This window comes from Epinephelus lanceolatus, chromosome 8, assembly GCF_041903045.1.
Source record: "Epinephelus lanceolatus isolate andai-2023 chromosome 8, ASM4190304v1, whole genome shotgun sequence".
NCBI lineage: Eukaryota > Metazoa > Chordata > Actinopteri > Perciformes > Serranidae > Epinephelus > Epinephelus lanceolatus.
Genome location: NC_135741.1, coordinates 46,382,368 through 46,406,030, shown reverse-complemented (window position 1 = coordinate 46,406,030; position 23,663 = coordinate 46,382,368). Strand labels below are relative to the sequence as shown.

Sequence of the window (23,663 nt, the reverse complement as noted above, 5' to 3'; positions counted from 1 at the left end):
GGTAGAAGCAGGGCTGATACTACCTTTCCTAGCACACTCACCATACTCTGTTTCACACGCTACATAGCATAATTACAATATAAGCTAAAGTTAAAGGAGCTAAATAAACTTACAGGATCAGCAAACACACTCACCTTGCCGCATGGCCTCAAACAAAATGGATTCAAATAGGCCACTCCCACACTTAAATAACCTTCCTCTTCCTGGACTTCCTCCTTACTTACACATGGCTTTCTCAGCCCAAACAGCACTGCCATCTTCAACCAAACCCAGGCTCCGTACATGCGAGCTCCAGGTAGAAGCAGGGCTGATACTACCTTTCCTAGCACACTCACCATACTCTGTTTCACACGCTACATAGCATAATTACAATATAAGCTAAAGTTAAAGGAGCTAAATGAACTTACAGGATCAGCAAGCACACTCACCTTGCCGCATGGCCTCAAACAAAATGGATTCAAATAGGCCACTCCCACACTTAAATACTTCCTCTTCCTGGATTTCCTCCTGAGAGGAAGTGGATCTCTCCACCTGATCTCAAGGAGTTATGTACCCTGCTTAGTTGTTCCCCCTGCTGGCCCCCAACTGACATTATTTCTTCTCTTATAGATAAACTGGCTACATTTAATTGCTTCATCTGACATTTCCCTCACTGTCTTCCTCAAAGAGTTCCCCCAGGAGCGAGACAGCTGATCTTTCTATGAATCCCCTACACCCCACTTCCACTGGACAAATCCTAGTCTTCCATGCTCGCTGCTCAGCTTCTGCTCCTAAGTCTGCATATCTAAGCTTTTTTCTTTCATAGGCTTCTTCCACTGAGTCTTCCCAAGGAACTGTCAGCTCAATGAAATAAACTATCCGTTGACTCACTGACCACAACACTAAGTCAGGCCTCTGCTTGGTACAAACTATTTCCTGGGGAACAACAAGCTTTCCCCCTAAATCTACTTGCATTTCCCAATCACAAGCACCTTCTAGGCGGCCACACCCTTGCCTCTTCACTAACTTATCTCTTCTGTGTTTCTCTCCCTCACGGACAAACTGAATTACTAAACTCCTATCCTTAACACCTTCTGAATTCACCTGTCTTCGTTTCCCTTCGATGCCTGCAGCTAAACATTTCAACACCTGGTTATGTCGCCATGTACAATACAGACCAAAAGTTTGGACACACCTTCTCATTCAATGCGTTTTCTTTATTTTCATGACTATTTACATTGTAGATTCTCACTGAAGGCATCAAAACTATGAATGAACACATGTGGAGTTATGTACTTAACAAAAAAAGGTGAAATAACTGAAAACATGTTTTATATTCTAGTTTCTTCAAAATAGCCACCCTTTGCTCTGATTACTGCTTTGCACACTCTTGGCATTCTCTCCATGAGCTTCAAGAGGTAGTCACCTGAAATGGTTTTCCAACAGTCTTGAAGGAGTTCCCAGAGGTGTTTAGCACTTGTTGGCCCCTTTGCCTTCACTCTGCGGTCCAGCTCACCCCAAACCATCTCGATTGGGTTCAGGTCCGGTGACTGTGGAGGCCAGGTCATCTGCCGCAGCACTCCATCACTCTCCTTCTTGGTCAAATAGCCCTTACACAGCCTGGAGGTGTGTTTGGGGTCATTGTCCTGTTGAAAAATAAATGATCGTCCAACTAAACGCAAACCAGATGGGATGGCATGTCACTGCAGGATGCTGAGGTAGCCATGCTGGTTCAGTGTGCCTTCAATTTTGAATAAATCCCCAACAGTGTCACCAGCAAAACACCCCCACACCATCACACCTCCTCCTCCATGCTTCACAGTGGGAACCAGGCATGTGGAATCCATCCGTTCACCTTTTCTGCGTCTCACAAAGACACGGCGGTTGGAACCAAAGATCTCAAATTTGGACTCATCAGACCAAAGCACAGATTTCCACTGGTCTAATGTCCATTCCTTGTATTTCTTGGCCCAAACAAATCTCTTCTGCTTGTTGCCTCTCCTTAGCAGTGGTTTCCTAGAAGCTATTTGACCATGAAGGCCTGATTGGCGCAGTCTCCTCTTAACAGTTGTTCTAGAGATGGGTCTGCTGCTAGAACTCTGTGTGGCATTCATCTGGTCTCTGATCTGAGCTGCTGTTAACTTGCGATTTCTGAGGCTCGTGACTCGGATGAACTTATCCTCAGAAGCAGAGGTGACTCTTGGTCTTCCTTTCCTGGGTCGGTCCTCATGTGTGCCAGTTTCGTTGTAGCGCTTGATGGTTTTTGCGACTCCGGACTGACTGACCTTCATTTCTTAAAGTAATGATGGCCACTCGTTTTTCTTTAGTTAGCTGATTGGTTCTTGCCATAATATGAATTTTAACAGTTGTCCAATAGGGCTGTCGGCTGTGTATTAACCTGACTTCTGCACAACACAACTGATGGTCCCAACCCCATTGATAAAGCAAGAAATTCCACTAATTAACCCTGATAAGGCACACCTGTGAAGTGGAAACCATTTCAGGTGACTACCTCTTGAAGCTCATCGAGAGAATGCCAAGAGTGTGCAAAGCAGTAATCAGAGCAAAGGGTGGCTATTTTGAAGAAACTAGAATATAAAACACGTTTTCAGTTATTTCACCTTTTTTTGTTAAGTACATAACTCCACATGTGTTCATTCATAGTTTTGATGCCTTCAGTGAGAATCTACAATGTAAATAGTCATGAAAATAAAGAAAACGCATTGAATGAGAAGGTGTGTCCAAACTTTTGGCCTGTACTGTATATCGGCCTTGTGACAAGCTAACTTTACAGCCTGACGAAATATGCTTTAAGGTTGCGGTACGTGAACACAATGGGCATGATGGGTCCTCATTTACCCACAGTTTTAGGTTCTGGGGGGTTGGTAACACATTGTATGTAGCCCCTACCAGGAATCTAATACGATTCTCCTCCATATTCCACAGGTCCCTCCAACTAAGCTTCCTCTTCTCTACATTTTCCCAATTCAACCACTGTCCCTGTTTAGCCTGGGCCACTACCTTTGCACCCCTTAGCATCTCTTCCTGTCTACGTATCTGTTCTACAACCAGCTTTCTTTTATCTTTGAGACCTGCTTTATTCCATACCGGTTTGCCTGAGCCAAGCCCCAGGCCTCCCCGGCCAAACTGAACATTACCTACAATCTCTGCATGCCTAAGAGCTGCCTCTGCCTCCTGAACTGCCGATCTTGGGTTCCATTTCCTCCCCTTGGTTGGATTTGGAACCACACTCCTAACTACCACATCCTTACTCCCAGTTAACAACAGCTCTGTCCTGACCTTGGTACATTTAAATTCCTCTGTTAAACTAGATACTGGCAGCTGAAGTATCCCTTTTCCATACAATGCAACACTACTTAGGCACCTAGGAGCACCCAACCACTTCCTAATATAGGAGCTAACCGACCTTTCAATTCTCTCCACTACGGATATTGGAATTTCTGACAATGGCCACATTAACCGAGGATATAGCCCAAATTGCAAACACCACAACTTCAACTTTCCTGGAAGTTCGGATTTATCTATTCTAGCCAATCCTTCTGCCACATCTTTCCTAAATTTCACCACCTGTTCCTCATCATTCAACTCCACATTGTACCACCTACCTAAGCTCTTTACTGACTTTTCCCTAATTGTTGGGATTTCCTCATCATCTATGACAAACTTCCTATCACTTAACTTCCCTCTACGTATCGAGATGCTTCTAGATTTACTAGGCTTGATCTCCATGCTGGCCCACTTGAGGTTCTTATTTACCTTCTCTAGTAGCCTCTTTGTACATGGCATTGTTGTGGTCACCAGTGTCATGTCATCCATGTAAGCCCTAACTGGTGGAAAATGCAACCCGTTCTGCCGTCTCTCTCCACCTACCACCCACTTAGAAGCCCTGATGATTACTCCCATTGCCATAGTAAATGCTAATGGAGAAATTGTACACCCTGCCATGATGCCTATTTCTAGCCTCTGCCAACCTGTTGTGAAACCTGCTGTACTTAGGCACAGCCTAATATCCTGAAAATATGCTTTCACTAAGTTAACAACTACCTGTGGCACTCTGAAGTAGTCAAACGCACTCCAAATGAGGCTATACGGTACTGAACCAAACGCATTTGCAAGATCTAAAAATACTACATGCAGGTCCCTTTTCTTAATCTTCGCTGCCTTTATCTGGTGCCAGATCATGCTAGTATGCTCTAAACACCCTGAAAAACCTGGTATTCCTGCCTTCTGCACCATGGTATCTATTAAGCTATTCCTTTCTAAGTAGCTAGCTAATCTCTGCGCTACTACACTAAAGAAAATCTTCCCCTCTACATTCAAGAGAGAAATCATCTGGAACTGGCTAAGGTCCACAGAATCCTTCTCCTTAGGAATGAGGACACCCCCTGCCCTACGCCATGCTCTTGGTATAATTTGCTTCTCCCAAACTATTCTTAGCTGTTTCCATAAAAATTTAAGGGTTTCAGGCGCACTTTTATAAACCCGGTAGGGGACTCCATTAGGCCCTGGGGCCGAAGCACGCCTGACCACCTCCTGAACTTCCTTCCACCTAGGTGGTCTGACATCCATCTCATGCTCTATCCCTTCTAATGGCATGATTGATTGGTAGCATTACTATTGTTGCCACAGACAGTAGTTTTAAATCAACACAGACTCGGACCTGCATTCAGGGTCTCTGTTCACAGAAGTAGCTGTCTGTCAGCAGCAGCTCTCTTGGCACTGAGAGGAAAGAGGCCGACCAAAGTGCCTTCATCAGGCTGACTGACAGCAGACATTTACTAAACCAAAATAGTCTTTGCGTCAGCTCCACAGGAAGAAATCAACAGTGTTTGTATTTGATTTTATTTCCAGGGCCACCGTACCAAGTGAGGGGAATGTGCCACACATGCAGACTGGGGTTGATAAATAAATAAATCTAGTCAAGTCAAGTCAAGTCAAGTTTATTTCTATAGCACATTAAAAACAACCTCAGTTGACTGTACAGGCTATGGATGTAAATACATATAAACAAATATAAATAAAATAAATATAAACATCCCTCTCTAAAACACATGGTAAAAATAAACAATAAAACGTAATAAAATGACCAATAAAACATCATAAAAACAAATCAAGATAAAATAAATAGTACTTAAACCAAGATCTCATGCTTAACTAGTGCTGAAAGCTAGTGAGAAGAAATGGGTTTTCAGCAGGGATTTAAAATGCTCAAGAGTCTGAGCAGCTCTTATATGCAGTAGCAGGCTGTTCCACAGATTGGGGGCTGCCACCGAGAAGGCTCTATCACCTCTACTTTTAAGTTTAGATCTGGGAACCTCCAGCGGCAACAGGTTGGTAGACCTCATTGCTCTGACTGGGGTGTGTAGCAGCTCAGACAGATAGGATGGTGCGAGGCTGTTAAGGCTTTTAAAAACAAGTAATAACATTTTAAACTGGATCCTAAAAGAGACTGGAAGCCAATGTAGGGAAGCCAGTACAAGTGTAATGTGGTCTAGGGTTGTCAAAAGTATTGATACTCAAACGTTGTATCCAGATACAATACTAATTTACAAAAGTATCGATACTAACAGTGTGGTCTGGCAGGCACAGAGCCCTCGCTGCAACCCGGCTTGTTGTTGTTGTCGGTGTGCATGCATGCATGCACACATTTCTGTTGCTGTAATATGGCCAGCGCGGCTGCAGGAGGATCAGAGCAGCCAGTTTTGGTCAAAAATGATAAAGGAAAAAGCGCTCTTTGGAAATATTTAGTGAAGTGAACACAGCACGCTGCAGATGGCAGGTACAGCCCCTCCCCTCACTAGCAGCTGAAATAGAACTTGTAACATTAATGTGGGAGCTAAGCAGAAAACTTTATCAGTCCTGCCCGTCTGTAACATTAATAGACAATGTTAGTTTAACAGGACAACACAATTATGTGTGTCTGAAAAGTTATGTTAACTGTAAAGTCACAGATTGAAGCTGAAAAAACGTTTGGTTTCCTCCCGTAACCCCTGGTACTCTGATCACATAGTGAGACAGAAACAGGAGCCTCCTGAGCCTAAACTACCAACTCTATTTGATCAGCAACAGAAATATGGTGCCAATTCACCAGAAACACAGAAAATAAACAGGGCTGTAGATAAATACATTTGTATGGACAGATCTTGTTTCTGGTTGTTATTTATTTTGGGGGGATTTTTTGTTGTTATCATTGATGTTACTGTTCTGATCCTTATTTAAAAAATGACATGCCTCTTAATTTTTTGCTGCTGTATCAAAAATGGTATCGAGTATTGAATATTTTCCTGAGTATAGATATCAAGTTTGAAATTTTAGTATCGTGACAACCCTAATGTGGTCACGGTGTTTTTTCCCTGTTAATAGACAGGCCGCTGCATTTTGAACAGCCTGCAAATGGCGCAGTGAAGACTGGTCAAGACCAGCATACAGAGAGTTACAATAGTCTAAACGAGATGAGATAAATGCATGAATTACTCTCTCAAAGTCATGTGGAGGGAGGTAGGCCTTCACCTTACTGAGGAGTCTTAATTGGAAGAAGCTCTTCTTGACAACTGAACTGATCTGTTCATCTAGTTTAAAAACAGCATCAAATATCATGCTAAGGTTCCTCACAGCAGGACGACAGTAAGATACCAAAGGACCGATGGCACTATCATAGCCATCGAACAAATTGGTTTTTCCAAATAAAATTATCTGTTTTATTTTTGTTCAAGTTAAGGAAGTTTATCTCCATCCATGATTGTGTGTCATTAAGATAGTTCAACAAAGCCTGGATAGAAGCATCACTATTTGTTTTTATGGGCAGATAGATCTGAAGGTCATCCGCAAAACAATGGAAGGAGATGTTGTACTTTTTAAAAAAGACCCCAAGGGAAGTATATACAACGAGAATAAAATGGGGCCCAAAATAGAGCCTTGCAGTACCCCACAATTAAGTGGGATGCAGCAGAAGAGTACTGGCCAAGATGGACAGAGAAACTACTATCTGACAAATAAGACTGGAGCCATTTTAGCGCTGTGCCTTTAATGCCTACACAGGAATCAAGACGTGACAGGAGAATATCGTGATCCACTGTGTCAAAGGCGGCAGATAGATCCAGAAGAACCAGGACAGCAGAATGGCCAGAATCAACAGTTAAAAGCAGGTTGTTCAAAACTCTTAAAAGGGCCGTTTCTGTGCTATGTCGTGATTTAAAACCAGACTGGAACTTCTCAGAGATACCATTTAAGTCAATGTGTGATTGCAGATGCTCATAAACTACCTTTTCCAGAACCTTTGATAGAAAAGGGAGCTTGGAAATGGGTCTGAAATTAGACAAAACATCAGGGTCAAGATTGCACTTTTTAATGAGGGGCTGTACTACAGCATGCTTAAAGGCAGCTGGAACACAGCCAGACCTCAGAGAGGAATTAATTAGGTCAACAATACATAAACCAAGGGTATTGAAAACATCCTTGAGTAGGCGAGGTGGTATGATATCTAAGGGGCAGTGAGATGGCTGCAAATGTTGTACTATTTCAGCTAAAGAGGGGAGGGATACCTGCTCAAAGTTCTCAAAGACAGCTGAACATGAGGAAAAAGTAGCAGGATCAGAAACGTAGGGAGAAAGAGAGGACCTAATAGCAGCAATCTTGTCTTTAAAAAATGTAATAAATTTTTCAAACAATATAGGCTAAGTGAAGGCACAACATGATTGGAGTTACCAGGGTTAATAAGAGAGTTGAGAGTGTTAAAAAGAAACTGAGGTTTGTGACTATTACTTGACACAAGGTTAGATAAAAACCGGGTTTTTGCTTCTTTAACTGCTCTCTGATACTCCAATAGGCTGGTTTTTAAAATATCTAAAGAAATTTGAAGATGATCCTTTTTCCATTTTCGCTCAGCGGGTCTACAAGTGCACCTGACAGCATGCGTGGCGTCATTCAGCCACGGCTCTGTCACTGGCTTGGAGTGTCTAATCCTAAATGGAGCCACCAAGTCCAGTAAATCATTACAAGAGAAATTAAAAACAGCCATGAACTCATCGGGACTAAGATTACAATCCAGAGAGTGGAGCACAGAATTGTTAAAAGCTGCAGAAAACCGAGATACTGTTGAAGCAGTAACTGTACGCACCCTGTGCGCCAGGACACACAGTTTAGCTTCAGAACAAGGCAGCGTAACATTGAACATGACAAGAAAATGATCAGAAATGCGCATATCACAAATGTCAGTGACACATACACTTAGACCAAATGACAACACAAGGTCCAAAGTACAGTACAGGCCAAAAGTTTGGACACACCTTCTCATTCAATGCGTTTTCTTTATTTTCATGACTATTTACATTGTAGATTCTCACTGAAGGCATCAAAACTATGAATGAACACATGTGGAGTTATGTACTTAACAAAAAAAGGTGAAATAAATGAAAACATGTTTTATATTCTAGTTTCTTCAAAATAGCCACCCTTTGCTCTGATTACTGCTTTGCACACTCTTGGCATTCTCTCCATGAGCTTCAAGAGGTAGTCACCTGAAATGGTTTCCACTTCACAGGTGTGCCTTATCAGGGTTAATTAGTGGAATTTCTTGCTTTATCAATGGGGTTGGGACCATCAGTTGTGTTGTGCAGAAGTCAGGTTAATACACAGCCGAAAGCCCTATTGGACAACTGTTAAAATTCATATTATGGCAAGAACCAATCAGCTAACTAAAGAAAAACCAGTGGCCATCATTACTTTAAGAAATGAAGGTCAGTCAGCCCGGAAAATTGCAAAAACTTTAAATGTGTCCCCAAGTGGAGTCGCAAAAACCATCAAGCGCTACAACGAAACTGGCACACATGAGGATCGACCCAGGAAAGGAAGACCAAGAGTCACCTCTGCTTCTGAGGATAAGTTCATCCCAGTCACCAGCCTCAGAAATGGCAAGTTAACAGCAGCTCAGATCAGAGACCAGATGAATGCCACACAGAGTTCTAGCAGCAGACCCATCTCTAGAACAACTGTTAAGAGGAGACTGCGCCAATCAGGCCTTCATGGTCAAATAGCTGCTAGGAAACCACTGCTAAGGAGAGGCAACAAGCAGAAGAGATTTGTTTGGGCCAAGAAACACAAGGAATGGACATTAGACCAGTGGAAATCTGTGCTTTGGTCTGATGAGTCCAAATTTGAGATCTTTGTTTCCAACCGCCGTGTCTTTGTGAGACGCAGAAAAGGTGAACGGATGGATTCCACATGCCTGGTTCCCACTGTGAAGCATGGAGGAGGAGGTGTGATGGTGTGGGGGTGTTTTGCTGGTGACACTGTTGGGGATTTATTCAAAATTGAAGGCACACTGAACCAGCATGGCTACCACAGCATCCTGCAGCGACATGCCATCCCATCCGGTTTGCGTTTAGTTGGACGATCATTTATTTTTCAACAGGACAATGACCCCAAACACACCTCCAGGCTGTGTAAGGGCTATTTGACCAAGAAGGAGAGTGATGGAGTGCTGCGGCAGATGACCTGGCCTCCACAGTCACCGGACCTGAACCCAATCGAGATGGTTTGGGGTGAGCTGGACCGCAGAGTGAAGGCAAAGGGGCCAACAAGTGCTAAACACCTCTGGGAACTCCTTCAAGACTGTTGGAAAACCATTTCAGGTGACTACCTCTTGAAGCTCATGGAGAGAATGCCAAGAGTGTGCAAAGCAGTAATCAGAGCAAAGGGTGGCTATTTTGAAGAAACTAGAATATAAAACATGTTTTCAGTTATTTCACCTTTTTTTGTTAAGTACATAACTCCACATGTGTTCATTCATAGTTTTGATGCCTTCAGTGAGAATCTACAATGTAAATAGTCATGAAAATAAAGAAAACGCATTGAATGAGAAGGTGTGTCCAAACTTTTGGCCTGTACTGTATGTCCCTTCTCATGTGTGGGACCAGTCACTGACTGAGGTTAAATGAGTGAGTCAGATTCAAAAATTCATTGACCAAAGGTCTAGATTGACAGCAGACATGAATATTAAAATCTCCAGCAATTATGAACCGATCATAATTTGATGATACAAAATCTGAAAAGTCCTGTATAAAGTCCTTCAAATTTGGCAGACGATAGATGGGCGTGCACAGGACAGGAGAGTTTGAGTTGATAACAAGTGTCTGTAGTTCAAAGCAGTCGCTAGCCCCCCACCTCTGCCGGTGGACCGAGGGGAGCTAAAAAACAAGCAGTCAGGAGGAAGAAGTTCGGAGAATGGAGTGGACTCACCAACATTAAGTCAGGTCTCCGTGAGAAGCATAAGATCCAGTTCACGTGGGGTGAAGAAATCGTTCAGCACAAAAGTCTTGTTTACTAGCGATCAAGCATTAAATAGAGCCAAATGAAGAGTCATCTCCTCGCGGTCCGGTTTGGAGGTGCGGGCAAGAGGACGGAGGTTTCCGTACTCCACACCGCCGTGGCGCACCCAGCTCCACCTGGGAAGGGGAATCTCCACTGGCAGGTGAAGCTGGCCTGTGACCAGGTGATCGGGAACAACAGGCTGGATCTAACAAAGCCCCAGTGGTCGCAGAAGCGCAGAAAATCGAACAGTAGCAGGGACCTGACTTGCAGGCGGATCTCAAGTGAGCTCTGATTCTCACCAAAACACCTCTCCGCTTGCCCCGTCTTCTGGACTGATTCTTCCGCGAAGTGACAGCAGGTGAGCGGGGCAGGTAAGCTGGTAGCTACAGACGCCAGGAACGGTGGGAGGCTCGGGTTTTGAACGCCCAAACCATGCTTGAACAGCGTCTGGTCCGACTCCCGGCTTTTTTCTCAGACCCTGTGACAACGAGTTATCGGTTGTGTTTCTTTAGTGCAGCAGTGTTCATGCTCCGTTATTGACCACTTAGCCATTGCTTGTTTTAACCCTTTGAGTGGCAATATCTGTAAGTAACTCTTATCCACAATTGTTAGAATGTTTATCATGAAGACTTGAACCATATTTGTTACAGCTTCAATTTTCGTAACATGTAATTTGACCGCAAATGCTAGCTAATGATGGCATTTAGGCTTTACCCTCTTCGATTGCTACTAGCTAACTTAGGCTATAGCCTAGTTACACACGGTGATGAATGTAAAATGTTAGCTGTGATAATCAACACTGGCCTGTTCCTTGGAGGATATGTTGGAAAGAAGAGTTCAGCTGGCTGTGAAAGCCTAATGGAGGACATTAGGTGTAACAGTACATCTACAGTTAATAAGATAAACACATATATACAGCAGGGTATCTGTGTGGCCTAAACAGCTGTTGGGAACATAAATTCAGGGCGTCACATGGAGGCACCAATTATGTCGGTAACAACAATATTAGACCTCACCAAGGGGACACCATTAATGCTGTAAACTGGTGATCAGAAATAATTAATTATTATTAATAATAATTAATAATTAACATTAAATCACCTTGTGGGGCACCATTCCCGGGAAGGGAAAAATGATAGCCAGTTAAAGATATCAGTCTCATAAAATACGCTAAACTATTAACTTGGAGTTTTGATCAATAATTAAATTAATGACAATAACCAAAATTAACAGTAAAGCCTGAAGGATCTCGGAGTTCTTGACGCAGCAGAGGTTGACTATTCATTCACCCTTGTGCAACATTAAACAGACAGCAGGTACGATTCCAAAGAATTATATTTATTCATAAAGTAAGTAAAGCAAAACCAAAACACACAAATTCTAAGCTTGGTGTGTATATGTGTGTGTGCGAGAGAGAGAGAGAGAGAGAGAGACAAAGGCGGGTGTGGTGATCAAAGAGCCGTTTGGCGTACAAAACAAAATGGCTGACAACAGAGAACTACAAGATGGCTGAATCAATCGGGGGAGGGGTTTGTCTGACCGTCTGGTCAAACAAAGACAGAGGAAAAAAAGTGATAACTTTGAGATGCCTTTTTGGGTGTAGCTCTGTTGAAAGCCTATTTGTTGATGAGTCTATGTCAATGTGATTTGTGTTGCAAATGGTCTGGATTAGTGCAGAGATTGTTTAGTTGTGTGCAAGAATCTGTTTGTGAACAGTATTAGCAAACTAAACACTTAGCTTTGGCAAAGCCAACTAACCAATGACCTGACTGCAAACAATCACAACAGTAACTCAATGACAGCAATAAATCACATACAACAAGTTAAACAGTCTTGCTTAGCCTGTACAGCTGTGATAAAGCTATGCCCAGTTGTTACGTTACCGATCCTTGAGTGGATGGAAGAAAGAGTCACTTGGTGGTGTGCTGCTTTGTTACGCCAGGGCCACACTGCCAACAAAGTGCTGCTAAGCGCAGCGCACCGAAATTCTCACATTTGCTCGCGGCTTGCGCAGAAAATAGACCGGATGCCGAAACAATCGCTGCAGTGCCAGCCGCGGAGCTGCGCGGCGCAGCCGGTGTGGATGACACAATCGGTTAACATGGGCGCTGAAAGGAAACTGGCTTCGCTTCTCGGCTATCCGCAGCGCTTCCACGTCCGGTGTGGCCCTGGCGTTAGCTGGTGGAAGAAGGCTGAAAAGAGCTGTGGTTCCAGATGCAGTCTTTGGTGTGTCCTTTGTTTCAAAGGTGGAACTCTGAGGAAACTGGCCGCTCGAGGTCTTTACAGAGTTAGACGCTGGGTGCTAACTCACTTGATTCTCCTTGTTGCTAAAAAGCTAGTTGCAAACCTTGTGCTTGCAAGTCTAACTTCTCTGGTTCAGGTGTTCCTGTGCCTTGAGCATGGGCAAGTCATGGTCCAGGAAAGAGAGCTTCTGTGAGCAATTGCCCTCCCTTTAGTGGTTTGGGGCAATGGAGCAAGGGTCTGGGTATCTGGTCTGGTCCAGGCCCAGCCGAGAAGAGAGGTGTGGGCTGCTCGGCAGCTCCCAATACAGCTGTCTGCGCAGATCATTCTAAACTAAACAGCAAGAGAAACAGACCCCCTTGAAGGTCAAGTTGATTTTATTTAATTTTATTTTCTATATAGCGCCAGATCACAACAGAAATCATTTAAGGTTACCTTTGTTGGGATTCACAGAACCACAGATGATTTGTCATTTGATAAAATCTAAACTGGACATTTCAGCTTTTTCATTTGACACCCATCTCCAGGATGTCTCACCTCACACCTCAGTGAGACACAAGTGTCACAACTTGATTGGACAGGACTTTTGCAGTGACATGTGATTCTGTGATGTTACAGGCATCTGTAGAAGGTCTGCTCCCTTCAGACAGTCCCCTCTTTAACTCGGGAACTGCGGAGCAGCCCACACTTCTTTCCAGCTGGGTCTGAACCAGCCCAGATGCTCAGACCCTTGCTCCTTGCCCTGAACCATCAAAGGTGGGGCAATTGCTTATAGACTCTCTTTTTCCTGGACCACGACTTGCCCATGCTCAAGGCTGAGGCAAACCTGAACTAGAGAAGTTAGACTTGCAAGCACAAGGTTTGCAACTAGCTTTCTAGTAACAAAGAGAACCAAGTGTGTTAGCACCCAGCGTCTAACTCTGTAAAGACCTCGAGCGACCAGCTTCCTCAGAGTTCCACCTTTGGAACAAAGGACAAACCAAAGACTGCATCTGAAACCACAGCTCTTTCCGGCCTTCTTCTGCCGGCTAACAAAGCAGCACACTACCAAGTGACTCTTTCTTCCATCCGTTCAAGGATTGGTAACGTAACAACCAATCCTTGAACGGATGGCACTGCAGCGATTGTTTCGGCATCCGGTCTATTTTCTGCGCGAGCCGCGAGCAAATGTGAGAATTTCGGTGCGCTGCACTTAGCAGCACTTTGTTGGCAGTGTGGCCCTGGCGTAACAAAGCAGCACACCACCAAGTGACTCTTTCTTCCATCCACTCAAGGATTGGTAACGTAACAACTGGGCATAGCTTATCACAGCTGTACAGGCTAAGCAAGACTATTTAACTTGTTGTATATGGTTTAATGCTGTCATTGAGTTACTGTTGTGATTGTTGGCAGTTAGGTCATTGATTAGTTGGCTTCACCAAAGCTAAGTGTTTAGTTTGCTAATACTGTTCACAAAATGATTCTTGCACACAACTAAACAATCTCTGCACTAATTCAGACCGTTTGCAACACAAATCACATTGATATTGACTCATTAACAAATAGGCTATTAACAGAGCTACACCCAAAAAGGCATCTCAAAGTTCCCGCTTCTTTTCCTATGTCTTTGTCCTGACCACACGGTCAGACAACCACCTCCCCCGACCTGAAGCCACACACACGCACGCACGTGCACGCACGCACGCACGCACGCACACACCAAGCTTGTATATAGTTAGTTAGAATTTGTGTGTTTTGGTTTGCTTTGCTAGTTTGTGAATATTCTTTGAAATCATACCTGCTGTCTGTTTAATGTTGCACAGGAGTTAATGAATAGTCAACCTCTGCTGCGTCAAGAACTCCGAAATCCTTCAGGTGTTACTGTTAATTTTGGTTGTTGTCATTACTTTAATTATTAATCAAAACTCGAAATTAATAGTTTAGCGTATTTTATGAGACTGATATCTTTAACTGGCTTTCATTTTTCCCTTTACGGGAATGGTGCTCCAGGAGGTGATTTAATGTTAATAAAATCACATTATTTCCGATAGCCAATTGACCCCAACATAATTGGTGCCTCCGCGTGAAGCCCTAATTTATGTTCACAACATAATTGGTGCCTTTGTGTGAGACACAGGAATGTTGACCACAGCATATTTGATGCCTCTGTGTGAAGTTAGAATTTAAATCCCTACATATTTGGTGCCCCTTGGTGAGGCCTAATATGTTGATCACTACACCTTTCCTATAGAACAGGTCTATACCTTGTCCTTTTATTAAACAAACTTAATAGCCTTATGTTATTTATCACATTTACACCACGGTATATCATTTCTGTCCCTGCCTTTACAAATCTCCTCTGCTCTCTGTACGTCGCAGTTCGGCCCCAATGCGCGCACAAACACACACACACACACACACACACACACACACACACACACAGACATGTGCCCGCACTTACAGGTGAGCCGCATTTTTCTGACTGAACCTGACCTGGGTCTGACACAGTTTGTTACCTAGTTATTATTATGGACAGTGTGTCAGTACAGCACTGGACACACTCAATTGGAGCAGATCCTGCTGCACCCCCATGTTGTGACAAAGTGCCGTCCTGGGTAAACACCCATTCGGCCCATATCAGTATCCACTACGGCTTAAGAGGAAGCAAACTACACTGACATAATGTAAACAGCCTCGTGTTTTTGTACTCTTAAGAGAGGGATATGAATTCATATCAAATGATTTCAGCTACTGTTTGCAGCAGGTACACTGCCATCCGTGTACTGTCATGTAGGGACAAACAATAATATCAGCACATCAGAATCAGCTGGTATTGGCTTAAAATGAACTATTAGAATCAGCCAACATGCTTTTTCTTATTTTGCACAATGAATGAATATTACATACATTGAAAAGCATTCTATTTCATTCAACCGGTTCCATCACATTTGGAGTAACGGTTCCTGCAAACGGTTCCTAGATTGTAAAAAAAAAAAGAAAAAAAGTCACATGCATTTCCATTAGAGTGGGGCACGGGCCGCTTATTTCTGTCCGAACCCGACCGAGCCTGACATTATTTAATTACTAAAGCACTGAGTTTATGTCACAAATTTGTTATGGTTACAGGCTATTTAACAGGCCGGGCGTGCACCGTGGGTGCTCCGCGGAGAGGGACACCTCCGTGTTTGAGACGGGAGCAGGCGGCTGGAGGTCCAAGGCTTCCAGCGAGGGGAGAGGGAGAAATATAACAAAATAAGATAAAATAGGAAAACTTGTCTCCATCTTTTATTTTATTTTCGTTTAATCAAGGCGGAGGCGGGTGGCAGGAGGTCCGAGGCTTCCAGCGAGGGGAGATGTAGAAACAAACAGCCAATGTGTGTGTGTTCTGTTCAGGTGTTGTCACGTAAATAACAGTGCCCAAGCATGAATGCATATAGGTATTTTTTATTACATTGCTGTGGTTAATTTGAGGTAATAGTGTTACTGTATAAATCAGAGAATCACTTTTTGTTGTTATATATTCTCAGGGAGATGATACAAGCTCTAAATCTGAAATACACACCACACACAAATGTGTATTTTCATCTAACTGTACTGTGCAACAGTTAGAAAAAAGTTTTTGTATTTGTATGATTGCATTTGTGTTTATTATATACTTGTTTAAGTATAGCAAGTATAATGAATATAATGTAGGAATCGGTAAGAGGAATCGGTAAGGAATCACACCGTTAAGAAGGAATCGGTAAGGAATCGGAATCATTAAAATCCTAATGAGTCCCAACCCTAATCCCTACTGTCATGACAGTTGGTGTATACATACTTGTACAGGGCATCTGTGGAGGGTCGGAGTCAGTGCGGTAGTAGCCATTTCGACAAACACAGTTAGTTGCTCCCTCGCTGGTGGTTCGGCTGTTGATCGGACACTGCAGACATTTGTGGTCTCCCTGTGCAGCTTTGAAGAAGCCTGACATACAAGCTGTATGCAAGATAAGCAGCAGGGGAAGAGGTACAGGATTCACAGAGAAAAGAGGAGGCACGAAAAAAAAGAAATGAGACCAGCAAGTTTAGGACCAAAATGCATTGTATACTGTACAACAAAAAAGAGGAAAAAAAGGTCTAAAGTGTCAATGTTATATCATAATGGCTGCATTAATATCACATACTAAAAAGCTCTGCGGCACGCACATCCCAAGAAATGTTCAATTGGGTGCTGGATCAAAAATACTGATAAAATTAAAAGACTGTGTCTGAAGAAGAGCCTGAGGGCTCAAACGTCACTTTTATAATAAATGGCATTTTGACGGGAGCTTTACTTGGTGTGCGGATCTTATATATGTTTTCTTTGCATTAATATCACAGCCATCATTATTAACATTGGTCAGTTCCTAAAATACTATGAATGAGCTTTTTCATCTCAACATTTTCGCCACAGAACATTTATTTAATCATGATAGCCCAGACATCTGCATCTCATAAAGGTCAGCTCACTGAAGTGACATGTACTGAGACTCCCTCAGATGCTGTCAGTTTTGCTGTCCACAGGATATGTCAGAACATGTGGAACTGAGGACAAAAGACAAGGAAGAGAATAGGGGGAAGCAAAAAAGCTGTAGTATTTTATCAGTGTTTTTCTTTTTTATATTGGAAGCATGATGGTAGATGCTTACTGTTTGCCATTGTGACTTTAACCCTTTGAAACCATAGCAAATTGGCTTGATTTCTTTAAAAAACATGGGAAGAAGGCAATGAGCAATGAAAAAAGAAATAACCCCAACAATTTGCAAGAAATTAGTAAAAAGAGAAAAATAAAAACAAGACAGTTAGATAAAAATAAAGTTAAAAACAAACAAAAAGATAATGACCTGGGAAAAAGTCCTTTAAAAATATAATAATTCTGTACCATGACTTTAAATATGTAATAATCATTATTCTAAATATAATTGTTCCTTAGCTTTTTCTTTTTTACCTAGTTTTTTGAAAAAAATACATTTCTAAATCTACTATTTTTTTTTTGTGGGACATTTCTTGCCAAGTAACTAATTGCCTTTTTTCCCCTGTGTTTTTGAAAGAAATCACACCAATTTGCTCAAGGTTCAAAGGATTAAATACTTGTGAAAAGGGTTAGCAGCACAAGGAAAGTGATATCGCTCCAGGTTTTTGGTCCTTAAGTGATAAGGACCAAAAATATTTAACTTCACCACAATATTAAAGCCACACTTACCTTTCTGGAAATTTTACACATTTCTTAGTTTAGTTTAAAATGCTATTAATAAGCTGACGGCACACTAAAATGTAAGAGAATTCCACCAGAAATAAAAACTCATAATTATGCCATTCTCATATGGTTCTAAGTAAACTGCAACCAATCATTGCATTCTGACCAAATGCAATGATTGGTCCGAGTTTTCTCCTGTCCCGTCTGTCTTCCCCACGTGGAGGCCTCCGACTGACGTAACCGCTCGTGGAGGGGTTAGCTCTAGGCTAAGAGCTAACGACATCAAACCAGCTGTTCCCAGCGGCCTTCTGGTGAACGTCTGCTAGCTGGACACAAAAATGGATTACATTCAACTGTGGAGATCCACTCATGGAGGAGTGAGGAACCTTGTGTCCTGGTGTTCACTGAGACATGGATGAATGGGAACATATCAGACCCTGGTGTTGAGCTAACGGGGCTAACACTACATAGAGCAGACAGGGAGGCTGCATCATCTGGTAAGCTCTGTGGTGGCGGTCTGGCAGTATACACATACAATTCATGGTGCTGTGATGTGAAGAGGATCTCCCAGTTCCGCTCTCAGGATGTGGAGTTTTTGACTGTGAAATGTCAACCCTTTTCACCTTACTATTGCACTGTGTGGTCTTTCTTATATGTTACACAAATTGTTTTTAAATGTTTTGTTTATTTTTGCTTGGGGTATGTCATTCCGTTTTTGTGCTGCGCATAAAAATGACAAATAAAGAAGTTCAGTTCAGTTCATAACGTTATATATGACAGCACAGCATCCAGTTGCTAATGGCTAACATTAGCCTACTGTAGCGTAGCCTCTGAAACTTTAACGTTATCTTCCTTGTGCGTTTCCACTTACTAGTAATGTTAACGCTACTATCTAATGTTAGCACTGTAACCTTATTCTAAAACTCATCGGTCATCACTGACTCTGGTTGAGTTTTAAAACTCTGGGGTTGCGTTTGAAAGTCTTGGTTGTAACATTAAACTCGCTCTCCTCCTCCATGTATCTAACATTGCCTTGCCAACGCCTACGTCTATCACAGACGTAATGAGAACGTAATGGAGGAGGGGGGAGTAGGCCTTTGAAGGGAGGTGGAGTTGCAGGAGGAGAGGGATGGGACTTTGGAGGGAGGCGGGAGTTGTGGATGTTCAAATTTTTTCTAAGTGCTGTGTAAAATGCAAGAAAGGTAAGAGTTGCTTTAAACTAGAAGTAGCGCCTTGTGGTTGAATGCCTCCGCAAACCAGTCAAGTTACAGTTACATTTTACATCCTTATCTGTACAGACTCACATGTAGCCACGACAGTTGACAATGCTTCAAATATTGATATTGCTGCAAAAAAGCTATAAATTCTAAAACATGGATGCATCCTTGGTGCTGGGAACATGTCAGTCATTTTCATTTTTTGAGCCATGCACTGTTCATATTCGGTAACGCAATTGTGCTCCAAGTGCTGAAACAGATTGGTGGTATTACCTTTGCTTGCTGAAGTGGTTTTTCGGCAATGTTAACATTGGATTTTTTTCTGTTCATTGTTGTGGTCACGAAAGCGCAATGTGTCCAAATGACAGACATGGCATTTCTATGGAGCTACATTTGTTTCTTTATTATTCAATCAAACAGAGTAGGTTTTGCAATCAAAAAAAAGATTTGACAGCAAAAGTATCAATATTGCAATCAAAAAATGTTTTATTGCAAGTAAAAAATGATTGATTAAAAAATGCAAATCCAAAAGTTTTGTTTGCAAATCCAAAAGTTTTGTTTGAGTCTTTTTTTCGTTTGCAAGTCAAAAAGTTTTGCGAGTAAATAGTTGAACCTGGTGGGCGGGGCCTAAACTGAAAGCTGTAATACACATTTCTATTGGCCAGTCTCAATCGGAATGACAGCTTGCAAAGCTTTTTTTTTCTTCTTCTCTCGGTTGGCGGATTGCAAAAAATTTAAAGGTGCATACCGCCACCTACTGTACAAGAGTGAGCAACACCATGTCATTTAGCCTGTTTTTTAAATTCTACTCATCAGCCTAGTACGCTTGCAAAGCAACATGGGAGTTCTGTAGTTCACAGGGGAATTCAGTGTGGGAGCTGTGGCGAAAATCAATTCTGAAACCGACGTTTTTCGGGCTCCGGATTCCAAAAAAAATTCGTCCACACAAGTGGTGTGATAAAAAATTATGATATCCACTCGAAACTGCAAAACCCGCTACCAAATGATGTAATACACATGCCAAAGCAGTAGGTGGTGATGTAACTTCTAATGGAAAGGCCATTTTAACCAATCAGAAGTCAGTCAATACCTGAATAGGGAAGTGCGGAAAATAAAAACAACCCGATCCACAAAAATAGCGTGACCTAATTCAACAGCAGAGGTGCCTGAACGACCAATTACACTACCACGACAGCAGCGACAGGCCAGCCATCGGAGGTCCAACCCAGCCGGATCCAGAACCTTTGTTGGCAGGCCCATCGCTACTTTCATGGTAGTGTAGTTGGGGTAGCTAGCAACAGGAGCAGCCTCCTTCATTGGTCGTTAGGTCAAACAGCTGGATATGCCATAAATAAAGCAAAACTGATTTGAGTAAAGGCACAAGAGCAAATCTGGGTATATAAACAGTTGGTTCTTCAGTTGCTAGTTACACCTAGAGTAGTCTCTATATACAGACTCTACATTCAGTGAAAGTAGAGTCTGTAGGCAAACCCCGGAGATCTTGCCTCCGGAAGAAGAGCGGAAGAGCCCTGGTTTCTGGTTGTAGGCTGTGTGTAGTCCGTGTGATATTGATCAATCACGTTTGAGCCGGCTGCAGTTGTTGCCAAGTTAAACAGTCCGTGCGGTGAACTAATGAGGTGGAACAATAATTGGCGTCACTGCAAACTCTGAATCCATCGCAATGGTTCAGCATATTTACTTATATATAAACGGAAGTCGGAAACGGAAATTTGCCTCCTCTGCCCAAATCAAACTGGAATGCCAAAAAATCGGGGGTCTGCCCCTAGAGGCTATATTGCCATCTGCCGGAAGTCAGACGCCGAATACAGCCGATGGGTTCCGAGAATGCACCTAGAGTAAAGCTACTGAAGTCCAGCAGATTCAGATTTTATCAGTACTGTACCCTTAATTGATAACTTGTTTATATAGTTTGTATTGTGCTTCGTGATATTGTCTGAGGGAACTGTAACGTAAGGTAACTGCATACGAGTGGATGTAACCATCACTAATACTAGCGTAGTTCCTCAGGGATTAAAGCTGTTAAAACTTTAATTTTGACAATTTAACCTGTGACAACACATTGGCTAAGGTTGTAAGGACTATAACTGCTGGTAGCTGTTGTTGATTTTGTTTAAATATGTTGAATTATAATTTTTTTATGTGTCGGACGATTGAGCTAAACTAACTACTGCTAACGTCAGCTGTCACTTTGCCATAGCAACGGTAAACATTCACATACGGGCTAAGTGCAGAGTGCAGCATCAAGCTTCATTGTAAATATAGTTAAGATACATTGTATTTAACACAGGATGTGGGATTTTAGCAGTTAGTAAACTTTTAGAAAAGAGCTATTTACCGTCACTCTGACGTCAAACAATGGAGACAGGTAATAAAATACTGCGGTTATCCTATCTACACGCAACCGCTGGCACCGGAGTCTTCCAAAAACTTCAACCTAGACTCCGGTTTCAAAGAAACGCAGTTTCGGGGGCCCAAAAGTGCAGTTGCATGCGGCCAAACAGCCAACTCGCATAGAATAATAGACGGTGTCAGAATTACACTGGTCTGTGTGGACTAATAATGGCAAGAATGTTTCATTTGAACTGGTGCATTTTGGTTAGCCAGGGCAGAACTATTCAATGGCGTAATGGTCAGGCATGGTCACGCTACCGCTCGCTGAACAAATGTTTCTGTGTGATAAAATTGAAATGTACAGTACAGGCCAAAAGTTTGGACATACCTTCTCATTCAATGCGTTTTCTTTATTTTCATGACTATTTACATTGTAGATTCTCACTGAAGGCATCAAAACTATGAATGAACACATGTGGAGTTATGTACTTAACAAAAAAAGGTGAAATAACTGAAAACATGTTTTATATTCTAGTTTCTTCAAAATAGCCACCCTTTGCTCTGATTACTGCTTTGCACACTCTTGGCATTCTCTCCATGAGCTTCAAGAGGTAGTCACCTGAAATGGTTTTCCAACAGTCTTGAAGGAGTTCCCAGAGGTGTTTAGCACTTGTTGGCCCCTTTGCCTTCACTCTGCGGTCCAGCTCACCCCAAACCATCTCGATTGGGTTCAGGTCCGGTGACTGTGGAGGCCAGGTCATCTGCCGCAGCACTCCATCACTCTCCTTCTTGGTCAAATAGCCCTTACACAGCCTGGAGGTGTGTTTGGGGTCATTGTCCTCTCTTCTCTTGCTCTTGTTTTTTTTTTACTCTCTTGTGTTTCCGTTTTAGTTATCTGCTCTTTTCTTTTTGCTCTATGTCTTTTGTTAGTTATTCCCAATCATTCGTACTGTGAGTCCTGCCGTATTTATTCACATTTTACCTTTTTGTCGGGCATAATTTCCTTTATTACGCTTTTAACTCTTTTGTGCTCACGAGCAAAGTTATTTTGAACTTTGAAATTTATCGATCCAGTTTTCTTTTATCTCCAGTGTTTTCAACATTTTTACGCGTAATAGTAACTTTGACAGCAATATCGAATGGCCAGCGATATTGTTGTCACATTATTATAAGCGAGTAACCAAAACGAAGTAGACCAGCACCTGTCGACCAACCTCTTCGCTCCAGATTCATCGGAACCGGCTGCCAGCCAGTGTAGAAAGGTTTTTTTTTTTTTTTAGACAATGAGTTTTTAAGGAAATGTAGTTTACCTTGACATGTTTCGACTGTCACTGCAGTCTTCTTCAGAAGTGTCATCTGACATGCGTCATGACGTGTCTTTATTAGCTGGTAGTATCCTGGTGGTGTGACCAGCCTGGCAAATTGGATTGCCAGGCTGGTCACACCCCCCCACCGCCTGGTGTTCTTTTATAGGAGAGAGTCCCAGGTGTGTGACAGCATGAAAGTCCCCTCATCCCGGTTGATGGTGTTCCTGGCCCGCCTCCTGATCTCTATAGCCTCCTTGATCCAACGTTTGAACTTGTTGCTTTCCGATCCGATGATTTTTGCGTTGTCCCAGTCCATGATGTGATTATTTCTTTTGCAGTGATCTGATATGGCTGATTTTAGGTTCACCTGCTCTGCTTTCTCTTTTTGTGATCTTGTGAGACGTCCTGTCGTTTCCTTTTCTTATTCTTTTTTATGTTCTGTTTTTCTTGTATTAAAGCTTCTTCCTGTTTCTGCTACGTATGTTTTTTCACATGTTTTACACGGGATTTCGTATATTATGTGGCATTTTTTGTCCGTGTTTAGAGCTGGCGGAGCTTTGTGTGAGGTTTTACTATTGCATTTATTTTGTGTTTTTTCATTGTCCTCTGTATGCGCTCGCTGATCCCCCTAATGTACGGTATGGTCGCCATGTCTTTGTAGCTGCTCTCGGTTTTTTTGAGGGGTTTTGTTTAGTTTTCTTTCTGTTTTTCTTTGTTTTTGACTTGCTGTTTTACTTTGGTTATGGCCCATTTTGGATATTGGCAGTGTGTGAGTGCGTGTCGTATGTGTTTTTTCTCCTCCTGTCTGTCCTCTTCCTTGGTGATGATGCTGGCCCGTTCATAAAGTGAAAACAGAAAACCCAAACACACAGATCAATAACTTCTCTGGACATCGGAACACCCCACAGCACACAAACTCTCCGTAGCCATCATCATGTTCAGCAAGTTTGAAGCTGGTGAGATCAAGTATGTGGGCGGGAGAGCCGTTCGAAATTCGATGGCAAGAAAACCAAAAGTCGCCAAAATCTGTCACGCCCTAGCGGC

General features: G+C 42.6%; 1 protein-coding gene across 6 annotated transcripts in view; it reads right to left on the bottom strand.

Moving 5' to 3' along the window:
* ephb2a (eph receptor B2a) overlaps positions 1 to 23,663 on the bottom strand; it is a 154,423-nt gene that overhangs the window by 45,605 nt on the left and 85,155 nt on the right. For all 6 annotated transcript variants that reach the window (XR_013491974.1, XR_013491975.1, XM_033629968.2 and 3 more), the window contains exon 4: positions 16,349 to 16,504. Coding sequence is in view for 4 of the 6 variants with exons in the window: in XM_033629968.2 (XP_033485859.1) it covers positions 16,349 to 16,504 (156 nt within the window). In the remaining 2 variants the exon portion in view is untranslated. The remainder of the gene's footprint in view (positions 1 to 16,348; positions 16,505 to 23,663) is intronic.